The sequence below is a fragment of the Saccopteryx leptura genome, chromosome 2, assembly GCF_036850995.1.
Source record: "Saccopteryx leptura isolate mSacLep1 chromosome 2, mSacLep1_pri_phased_curated, whole genome shotgun sequence".
Lineage (NCBI taxonomy): Eukaryota > Metazoa > Chordata > Mammalia > Chiroptera > Emballonuridae > Saccopteryx > Saccopteryx leptura.
The window spans coordinates 64,808,809-64,820,180 of record NC_089504.1 but is presented as its reverse complement, the minus strand read 5'-3'; the positions used below and the strand labels follow the sequence as shown (position 1 = coordinate 64,820,180).

At 38.8% G+C, this 11,372-nt stretch overlaps 1 protein-coding gene across 1 annotated transcript; it reads left to right on the top strand.

The window, feature by feature from the left end:
* The first annotated feature begins 438 nt into the window (after window positions 1-438).
* INSL6 (insulin like 6) lies at window positions 439-5,421 on the top strand. The gene is made up of 2 exons (XM_066365688.1): window positions 439-724; window positions 5,084-5,421. Exons 1-2 carry the CDS (start codon window positions 439-441, stop codon window positions 5,419-5,421), a joined length of 624 nt encoding a protein of 207 aa, XP_066221785.1.
* Window positions 5,422-11,372: the final 5,951 nt, after the last annotated feature.

Here is an 11,372-nt window from a genome sequence, read left to right as displayed (position 1 = left end):
ACGGGAAGGCGGTACCGAGCAAGCAACACAAATGTTAACAAACCTACTGTGATAAACATCATGAAGGAAATGAGAGGTTTCTCTGAGGAAGTGACGCCCCGTTACCTACCAAGCAAAAAGGGATATAGTAGAAGGAGCAACACTTTTTACGGCTTTTTCGGTTAACTGGGGCCCCATGTTTCATTTGATCAGTCTCCCTAGTGAGGAAGACAAGAAAAATGAAATCAATCGTACTACTTACGACCGTCTGAGAGCCCAAGGGAGCGTGGGCAACCCAGGCCCTGGCAGCACCTCACACCACCTCTTCCTGGTGTTCTCACGAGGCCCGCACGCGCTATGAGAGAGCGCGTGCGCGTGCGCGTGCGCGTGCTTGAGGGCCTGCGCGGGGGCGTGCGGCCGTTAGCGCGCCCGGCGGAGCTGGCTGGGGTTGTTAAAGGGATGCCACAGCGTCTCTGTTTACGTTTGCTGTGGTTCGGGCTCTTGTTGCTTCGGTTTTCCCATGAGCAAAGCTACAGAAGCAATGCCAGGAAGCTGTGCGGCAGGCAACTACTAAACAGAATAGTAGAGCTCTGTGGCGATGCTGACTGGAGCCACTTCGAGGTGAATACCCCTCTAAAAACACAGCTGCTGCCCCAGGCCATGGAGAAGGTTGAAAGCCTCAACTTTGGCAGGTTGGGAAATTCCCAAACCACTTTCCCCGTCTTGGGGAGAGGCACAAACACAGGTAAAAATCTAAACCAAAGGCATGTTTGTTTATTTCTGTGTATTTCTTATCCCCAAATCTGCTCTGCCAGATGGTGAGCTTCCCCAAGAAATGGGTTTTTTGTCTAGTACACAGGTAAATAAAACATTTTTATGAACCAGTATATTGTGGATATACAAGACCTCTAAGAAGTTCTTTTTTAACTTAGAGGAAATAAATGTACATATGTAAGCCTACACATTTATGTAAGATTGCTGCTTCTTCCCTCGCTTTCCCTTGAATACCCTTGTCACCTAGCAAACTCATTTTGTTTTGTTAGACTTTGTCCTCCAAAGGCTAACTTAGGTATTATTTTCCCTGTGAAGTTGTCACTGTCCCATACCATAGCTACTCCATTTTCCATTCTAGTATGGTATTAACACTTAGTTCTATTTAATTTTTATTGATTGATTTTAGAGAGAAGAAGAAGAGAGAAACGATTTGTTGTTCTAGTTATTTATGCTTTCATTGGTTGATTCTTGTATGTGCCCTGACCAGGGATTAAAACCACAATATTGGTGTATTGGGACCATGCCTTAACCAACTGAGCTACCTGGCCAGGATCCACTTAGTTCTATTTGGCTGTCACCTGAACTGACTACATAACTGGCCTGGCCCAGTGCAAGATGAAAACGCAGGACCCCTTGTTCAAAAGGCAGGAAAAGGCCATTAGGTTTATTTAAATAACTTTGTATTCCTTTCTTGTATCTCCTCTGCTCACATATGATCCATTGTTCCATCAGACTTAAAGGTTCAAACATATAGCTACTGAGAATTTCAAGACAAAAGAGCATTGAACAAAATACAGCATCCTTCTAAGCCCTAGGTCTATGCAACTTTATTCCCCTTAGCTCCAGCCTCCTTATACCATGCCACACTGTAGGGACTATCTCATGCATATTTTTTATCTGAAATGCCTAGCAGAGGGCCTAATACTTTGTATGTGTTTAATACATAATGAATTTATATTGAATGCTTTTAAGGAATCTTTAGGAAGAATATTCTTGTGTCAGAGCTATTGTTATCTTCCAACTATGCTTTTACATTTTGTGATAAACACATTTTAGTCCTATACTGTTTACCATTTTAAAAGAAAATGCACTTTTAAAAATAAATTAATTTGATTTGGACAAATTTTGCAAAGGTCAAGATTTCTGAAATTAATGGTGCCTATAATGAGATAGGCACTGTTTTACTTTGTTTCAGTTATCTGCATTAGGATTTCTTTAGGCGACCCCTGTGTTTTGGTCGTTCGACCCCCACCGGGGTCGCAACCCACAGGTTGAGAACTGCTGCTTTATTGGCATGATACACCTTTCCTTAACTTCTTTTTGAATGAATCAATCAATAAATGAATGAAACTTACAGGATTAGTACTGCTAAGGGAATGAAAACTTTTAAAAACATAAACAATAGAAACCATGAGAACGAATCTTGATCATTTTCCACCATCAAACCCACCTACATATAAATTCTCTTTATCCTGTTCTTGTAAAGGAAGAAGTGTCACTCCCCAAAGTCTTCCACTTTTACAGTCAGTGATTCTCACACTTTAATGTGCATATGAATCACCTGGTGAATACTTTTAATATATAGATTCTGGTTAGGTAGATCTGGGGTGGGGCCTGAAAGTCTACATTTTCACAAGCTCCCAGGTGATGCTGATGCTGCTAGTTGGATGATGCTTTTTGAGTAACAAGGGTCTAGTACACCTGTCTATTCCTTATTCTTTTCTCCTAGAAATGTAAGGAGGACCTTCATTTTCTACTTCATGTTGGGTGGGCATTTCTCTCACATCAAATACTGTGCTTTTACTACCTATAACTACAGTCAAAACTTCACTTTCAAACATCCACGCTTGAGTGTGTTATTTAAAAACAGGTTGGAAACCCTTTTCTTGACAAAGCCTGTTATGGAGACTATTTTCTTAATTAAGAAGAAAAGTCAACTTTAAAACTCAGAGCTGATTAATGACTCCTTTGCTTCAGATATTATTCACACTCCCCTGGAGGAATCTGTCATTAATTCAATGATGAAACAAGATTTGTGTGAAATAAAAATATATCTGACAATATTTCAGAATTGCTGTACCTGTTCAACATGTTACTGTGGGAACTATGTTAAGGATAGTTTGCTGAAATGGAAATATGTGGCAGTTAAGCAATAGTTTTAAACTATACAGAAGAAGGAAAAATGGGTTTAGGTTATCAATATGAATTTGCATTATAACTTTAAAATGTTTTAATCTCTAGGGAGAGATAACATTTAATCTGACCTGTTCATTTCCAGGGGATAGTTAGAAGTTGTAGAGAAATATAGGTATGTGTTTCCAATATAGCATTTCAATACAGAATATATAATTATGCCATTTCTTTTACATATGAATGTAGCTGGAAAGTTGATTAACTGTTATTTAGCTTGTACCAACAGGACACATTTCTATGTTAGAGCAAGTCAATTATTAACGATTTAATTTTTTTTAATTTTTAAATTACAGTTGATGTATATTATATTAATTTCAGGTGTACAACCTCATGATTAGACATTTATATAACTTACAAAGTGATCACCTTGATAAATCTAGTACCCATCTGACACCATTGTTACTACAATATTATTAATTATATTCCCTATGCTGTACTCGATAACCTCATGTCTATCCTGTAACTACCAATTTGTACTTCTTAATCCTTTCCCCTTTTTCACCCATTCCCCCAGTCCCCTCCCATCTGGTAACTGTCCAAATGTTCTCTGTATCTGAGTCTGTTTCTGTTCAGCTTGTTTTTTTGTGTTTTAGATTCCACATATCAGTGAAATCATCTAGCATTTTAACAGTATGATCATCTATCTGTTTACCTCTAACATGGAAAAGATAGCTTGGTATACTGATATTCAGAAATGCTTTATTTCCAGACTAATTATATATAACTTGAATCTGAAATTGTGTACATCTTGTTAGTGGATCCTGAAGGTATGGGCCATGTCTCCAAGACCTACCCCAAAATGTGGCTTCACAAAGCTGACATATTTCTGAATTCTGGCTGATTATAGTGCTTCCCAGCTCTTAGTGCCAGATGAAACCATTAATGTTTTATCACCAGCCATTCAAAATTTATAACACCTGTTCCAATTAGACTGACCATATTCCCCTATTCTTGGTCTTCATTCATCTATTCTTGATTTTTGTTTTTTAAACAGCATTATCAAAACTGGGCCATGCAGGCCCCCTCTCTATATATTAACAAAATTTGAGTGGCTATTATATGCTAGGTATTTTTCCTAGTACTAGATATATAAAGGTGAACAGTTTTACTCCAGAGACAGGGAAAGGCTCCTGTCCTCATGAAGCTTGCCGAAAAGTAAAGATAGATAAGAAACATAAGTAAATTATATAGTGTATATACATGCTACAACATGAACTTTGAAAACATTATGCTAAGTGAAAGAAACCTGACACAAAAGGCCACATATACTATGATTTCATTTTCGTAATAGGAAAATCCAAAGAAATAGAAAGTAGACTAGTGGTTTCCAGGAATTGAAGGACAAGAAAAATAGTAGAGTCTGCAGATGAGTATGGGGTTACTTTTGGGGGTGATAGAAATGTTCTTGATTACATAGCGGTGATGGTTGCACAACCTTGGGAATATACTAAAAAAAACCCACTAAATTGTATACTTTAAAATGCTGAATTTTATGACATGTGAATAATATATCAAAAAATGCTTTTTACATAGAAATATGAAAGGTCTCTAATCTTTTTTATAGGAAATCACTGCCTATAAGTATTTTAGTTAAAATATATATTGCTTTTGAATAACCATTTTATTATTTAAAATGTGATTACTTGTTTTTTAATAATTAACTAACTTTAGGCCCTGGCCAGTTGGTTCAGTGGTAGAGCGTCAGCCTGGCGTGTGGAAGTCCCGGGTTCGATTCCCGGCCAGGGCACACAGGAGAAGCGCCCATCTGCTTCTCCACCCCTCCCCCTCTCCTTCCTCTCTGTCTCTCTCTTCCCCTCCCGCAGCCGAGGCTCCATTGGAGCAAAGATGGCCCGGGTGCTGGGGACGGCTCCATGACCTCTGCCTCAGGTGCTAGAGTGGCTCTGGTCGCAACAGAGCAATGCCCGGATGGGCAGAGCATCGCCCTCTGGTGGGCGTGCCGGTTGGATCCCGGTCGGGCACATGCGGGAGTCTATCAGACTGCCTCCTCATTTCCAGCTTCGGAAAAATAAAATAATAATAATAATAATTAACTGACTTTAGTATTCCAGTATTATGATTACATTTTCAGCTAAATGAAGATTTTAATAAAGTAGAATTTTTTCTTATCTCTCAACAGTGTCTACTTCTGAATCTCCGAAAGAAGCAATAAACAATTTGGAGATGCAGACACCTCCTGAGTATCAGTATAAAAAGGCCCACTTGCTACCTAATAAGACAAAAGAATTTGTCTCATCACAAGATACCAAACCATATATTCAAGAGATTGTAGACTATCAGAAGAAAAATACAAACAAAATTGAAACCTTAAGGAAATTGTTTTGGGGGTATCATCCTCAAAGAATACGCAGAGGATACTCAGAAAAATGTTGTCTTAAGGGATGTACAAAAGAAGAACTTATTATGGCATGCCTTCCGTATATTGATTATAAAAACTTAAAGAAGTATCAGTTGTGACTGAGATATACTAACCATCATAGGAATTATACTAACTTAATAAAAGCTAATATGTTTATTTTACTTTTAATTTATTTATTTTATTTATTTTTGGCAATTATCCTTGTAGGTTCTCTGTTGTAGTACCTGCAAGCACTTGACAGTTCGTTATGGTGATAATAGGAATCTTAGTATTTTCTTTGTTGACCCCTATTTTTCATAATTTTTGTATTTGAAGATGTTACTGGAGATGGCATGATCCATGCAGACATCTAAGAATTACCTGTTCATCCTTGTCATTATGGTTGAAACTGTCTTGTATTTAAATGGATTATAGAGTGTTCTGTATTCCATCTGTATGACATCCAGGTTGATGCCCATGACTATTATTAGGCTCACTCCAGTATGCCAATACAGCTGTACCACTAACTTAAAAACAACTAACCAACTACCACTCCTGTAACAGTACGCACACTTTTAATTCCTTGAATTTTATTATAGTAACTGGTCAGAAATCTTTTCAGTTTCTATTGAAGACTTAAAAAGATTTTAGTTAATCTCCTTTGGTTGTAAAGTCTCTCCAAGATACTCTGTCTTTGCTTGGAAGGTACTGATATAATTGTAACACTCTACTCTAACTTAGTTTCTGTGGGCTTGAATGATAAAGCCTCTGACAGTGTTTCAGAAAGTGGTTTTGAATTGGTTTGAGGCAACCAGTTTCATCTTAAATGGAAACTTCAAATGATTAGTACTGGTTTGCTTGCTTGCAGTCTGTCATTCAAATAGTATATCTCTTCACATGCATTTTAAGACCTCTTCAACAGTATACTGTTGTCTCCCCCCCCATCTTTTCTGCTATTTGTGTTATATCTTCTACTTCCACATCTATTATAAACCACATAATTCATTTTTATTATTTTGTTTAAAATAATTATCTTTTTTATTCATACACCTTTTTTAAGTGAGAGGAGGGGAAATAGAGATAGACTCCCACATGTGCCCTGACTGGGATCCACCCGGCGACCCCCATATGGGGCCAATGCTCTTCCCAGCTGTGGCCCATGCTCACAACTGAGCTATTTTTAGCACCTGAGGCAGAAGCTCCACGGAACCATCCTCAGCACCTGGGACTGATGCACTCGAACCAATCGAGCCATGAATGTGGTAGAGAAGGGGGAATGGAGGAAAGAAGCAGATGGTCACCTCTCCAGTGTGTCCTGACCAGGAATTGAACCCAGGACATCCACGTGCTGGGCGGACACTCTACCTACTAAGCCAAATGGCCAGGGCCTATTCATACACTTTTAATGAGATGAATGCCATTGAATATTTTTTCATTAACTGATTTTTATATTAAGACAATGTCTGTCATGTAGCCATCAAAATTTGATGGTCCATACAGGGAGGAGGGAAGCTCGAGCTCTTAGGATTTTTTCTGAGAGGTACAAAGAGGGAAACTCAGAGTGACTGGGTCTCCTTCTGCCAGGAGAAGTGGTGAGATAGAGGTGCAGAGGTTGAGATAAACCAAAGTGGCCAGAGTGCAAGGTCATGGCCAGTGTTCCCACTGTCTGCCTGCAGCCCACACTCAGCAGAGACAGAGAAAATTAAAGTGCATCCCTCAACCTCCCAGATCCTGACTCCCTCACCTCACAGTACCAAGAATGGTGGAGACAAACCCACAGCTAGCTCACCAGAGCCCCTCTAGTTCCTGAACAACAGAGGTGCTCCATATAAGGTCCCCAAGTCTGTTGAGATGTGGGAGGAGCTCCCAGAAGCCTGAGATTGCCATTGCTTAAGCTGTAAAGCCTGAAAGCTGAAGACATAAAGCTGCAGCCCTAAGGCTGAAGCCATAAAGCCCTCACAACACGCCCCAGCCAGCAATGTGACAGTGGCCATGTCTATATCATTGTGACAGCAACATCTCAGCGGAAGACAGCCCAGGAACTTCACAGAGCTAAAAGTTGTAATACAGCAACATCTACTGGAAGAAACCTCCCAAAACCTAAATATATTCCCCTCTTCTTCCTTTTTTTCTTATTTTTTTTAAATTTATTTTCTTTAATTTTATATCTTTATTCTGATTTTTTGGTGTTTTGTTTTTGACTTTTTTTGTTTGCTTATGCTCTTTTTTCCTATGATTTTTCTTAACTTGTCATAATTTTTAATTCTTTATTGTATTCTTTATTTTAATTTCTCGTTTCTTTATATATTTTTTTTTGTTAGGGTTCTTAACAATACCACTCTCAAGTGCCATCAAGGAAGAAGAAATCAAATACCATGGCTACACAAGACAGGGACGTAGTTCAGAAAGAAAATGAAAAATCTCTAGGAAAACAATCTCAATCACCTAGAAAGCTTGGAGTTAAATCATAGAGAATTCAAAATTGAAGTTTTGAAAATACTCAATGTGATGTGTGAAGACACCAAAAGGCAGCATAATGAGCTCAGAAAACAAATAAATGAACAAAATTAATACCTCACCAAGAAGACTGAAACTTTAAAAACAGAAATGAAGAACTCAGATGTGATTTGAAGACTGAGGTAGCAAGTTTAGCTAATAGAACAAGCCAGATAGAGGAAAGACAGGCAACTGGAGATGCTACAGAGAGAAGAGGAGACTCACAAATTAGAAAAAAATGAGAGAGCTCTACAAGAATGTTTGACTAAATCAGAAAGAGCAATATAAGAATAATGGGTATATTAGAAAAGAGGGAGAAGAGAATGAAGAGCCTATTCAAACAAATAATAGAGAATTTCCCAAGCCTATGGAAAGAGATAAAGCATCAAACCCAAGAAGCAAACAGAACACTGAGTTACTGCAACCCAAATAGACCCACTCCATGACAAACTGCAATAAAATTGCCAAACATCAATGACAAAAAAAGAATCTTCAAGGCACCTAGGAAAAAGAACATATTTTTTAAAAGCCCATTAAGTTATCATCAGACTTCTCAGCAGAAACTCTACAAGCCAAGAGAGAGTAGACTCAAACATTTCAAGTACTGAAAGAGGAATTACCAGCCAAGAATACTATATCCATCAAAGTTATCCTTAAGAAATGAAGGAGAAATTAAAACTTTTACAGACATACAGAAGCTGAGGGAATTTATCACCAGAAAATACCCACAGCAGAAAATTCTCAAGGGGGTTATTTGACCAGATACAACAAAAACAAATCAAAACTATAAGTAAAAGCTCCAACAAGGTCAAAATAAAAACAAGGATAATTGTGACGACAATAACATAAAAGGGGAAAGGACAAAGATGCACAGTAGCAAAGGAGGATAGAGAGCAGAAGCACTTATATGATGAAGGACTTTTGTATATATGAACATTTTTCTCTTAATAACCTAGTGGTAACCACCCACAAAAAAGCCACTACTAAAACACACAGCTTAAAATAAAAGAAGAAACGGGAAAAAAGTATGGAATACCACCAAACAAAAACTACTAACAGAAACAGAAAAGAGAAGAACCAAATAGGACACAGAACTACCAGAAAACAAAATGGCTGTAAAAATCCTCAAATGACAATAATTATCCTAAATATAAATGGACTGAACTCACCAATAAAGAGGCACAAAGTAGCAAATTGGGTCAAAAAGCAAAACCCAACCATATGCTGCCTTCAAGAGACACATCTAAGCTGCAAGGACAAAAGTAGATTCAAAGTGAAAGGTTGGAAACGAGTCTCCAAACAAATAATATCCAAAGAGAAGCAGGTGTAGCCATACTCATATCTGACAATGCTGACTTCAGGACAACATAGGTAACCAGAGAAAAGATAGACATTTCATAATGACAAAGAGTACATTGTATCAAGAAGACATAACACTTCTTAATATATATACACTGAACCAGGGAGCACCAAAGTAAATAAGATATCTACTAACTGATATAAAAACAAACAGACAAAAAACATCATCTAATTGGACATTTCAACACACTATTGATTGCTTCAGACTGATCATCCAAACAGAAAATCAAAGAAATATTGGCCTTAACACTCTGGACCAAATGGATTTAATAGACACTTATAGGATATTTCATCACAAATAGTCAGATTATACTTTCTTCTCCAGTGTGCATAGAACATTCTTAAGGACAGACCATATGTTGGGCCACAAAACTAACATCAACAAATTCAGAAGGACTAAAATAATACCAAGCATCCTGGCCAATCAGCTCAGTGGTAGAGCACCAGCATGGTATGTGAGTGTCCCGGGTTTGATTCCTGGTCAGGGCACACAGAAACACCAATCTGCTTCTCCACCCCTCCCCCTCTGACCTCTCTCTCTCTCTTCTCCTCCCCGCATGCAGCCATGGCTTGATTAGAGCGAGTTGACCCCAGGCTCTGAAGATGGCTCCATGGCCTCTGTCTCAGGTGCTAAAAAATGGCTTCGGTGCAACAGAGCAAGGGTCCCAGATGGGTAGAGCATTGTCTCCTAGCAGACTAGCTGGGTGGATCCCAGTCAAAGTGCATGTGGGAATCTGTCTCTGCCTCCCCTCCTCTTACTAAATTAAAAAAAAAAAGAAAAAGAAAAATATAATACCAAGCATATTTTCAAATCATAAGGCTTTGAAATTTGAATTCAATGTAAAAGGGAAGTAAAGAAACCCACAAAAATGTGAACAACATACAGTGGTACCTTGAGATACAAATTTAATTTGTTCTGTAACCAAGCTCGTAAGGCAGTCAACTTGTATATCAAATTGCTGATACTGGACCTGTGCGCCAACACACCAACTAGCAGCAACTTCTGAATCACGACTCATATCTCAGAATTTCACTCGGATCTTGAACAAAAATATGAACTGAGTCGCAGCTCATATCTTAAAATATTCATATGTTGGTCTGTTTGTATCTCAAGGTACCACTGTACTTCTAAAAAATGACAGGGTCAAAGAAGAAATAAAAGCAGACATCAAAAGATATATACAGACAAATGAAGAACACAACACAACATATCAAAATTTCTGGGGTGCAGCAAAAGCAGTTTTAAGAGGGAAATTTATATCATTATAAGCTTATATCAAGAAACATGAGATCTCAAGTAAACAACCTAATATCATACCTTAACTACAAAAAGAAGCACAAAGGCAACCCAAAGTCAGCAGAAGAAAGGAAATAGTAAAAATTAGAGCAGAACTAAATGAAATAGAGAAAAAACTATAGAAAAAATTAATACAACAAAGAGCTGGTTCTTTGAAAAGATCAATAAAATCAACAAACCACTGGCTAGACTCAGAAAAAAAAGAGGAAGGACTCATATAAACAAAATCCAAAATGAAAGAGGAGAAATTACCACAGACATCATAGATATACAAAGGATCATAGTAGAATATTATGAAAGATTATATGCCACCAAATTCAACAACCTAGAGGAAATGGATAAATTCCTAGGACTATACAATCTTCATAGACAGAGGATTGCATAGTCACAAAGAAGTGGAAAACCTAAACAGACCTATAAAAGCAGGGAGGAAATAGTGACAACTATCAAAAACTTTCAAAAACGGCCCTGGCCGGTTGGCTCAGTGGTAGAGCATCAGCCTGGCGTGCAGAAGTCCCGAGTTCGATTCCCGGCCAGGGCACACAGGAGAAGCGCCCATCTGCTTCTCCACCCCTCCCCCTCTCCTTCCTCTCTGACTCTCTCTTCCCCTCCCGCAGCGAGGCTCCATTGGAGCAAAGATGGCCCGGGCGCTGGGGATGGCTCCTTGGCCTCTGCCCCAGGCGCTAGAGTGGCTCTGGTCGCGACATAGTGATGCCCTGGAGGGGCAGAGCATCGCCCCCTGGTGGGCAGAGCGTCGCCCCCTGGTGGGCGTGCCGGGTGGATCCTGGTCGGGCACATGCGGGAGTCTGTCTGACTATCTCTCCCTGTTTCCAGCTTCAGAAAAATACACACACAAAAAAAAACTTTCAAAAACAAAAGTCCAGGCCCAAATGCTTACACTAGTGAATTCTACCAAAC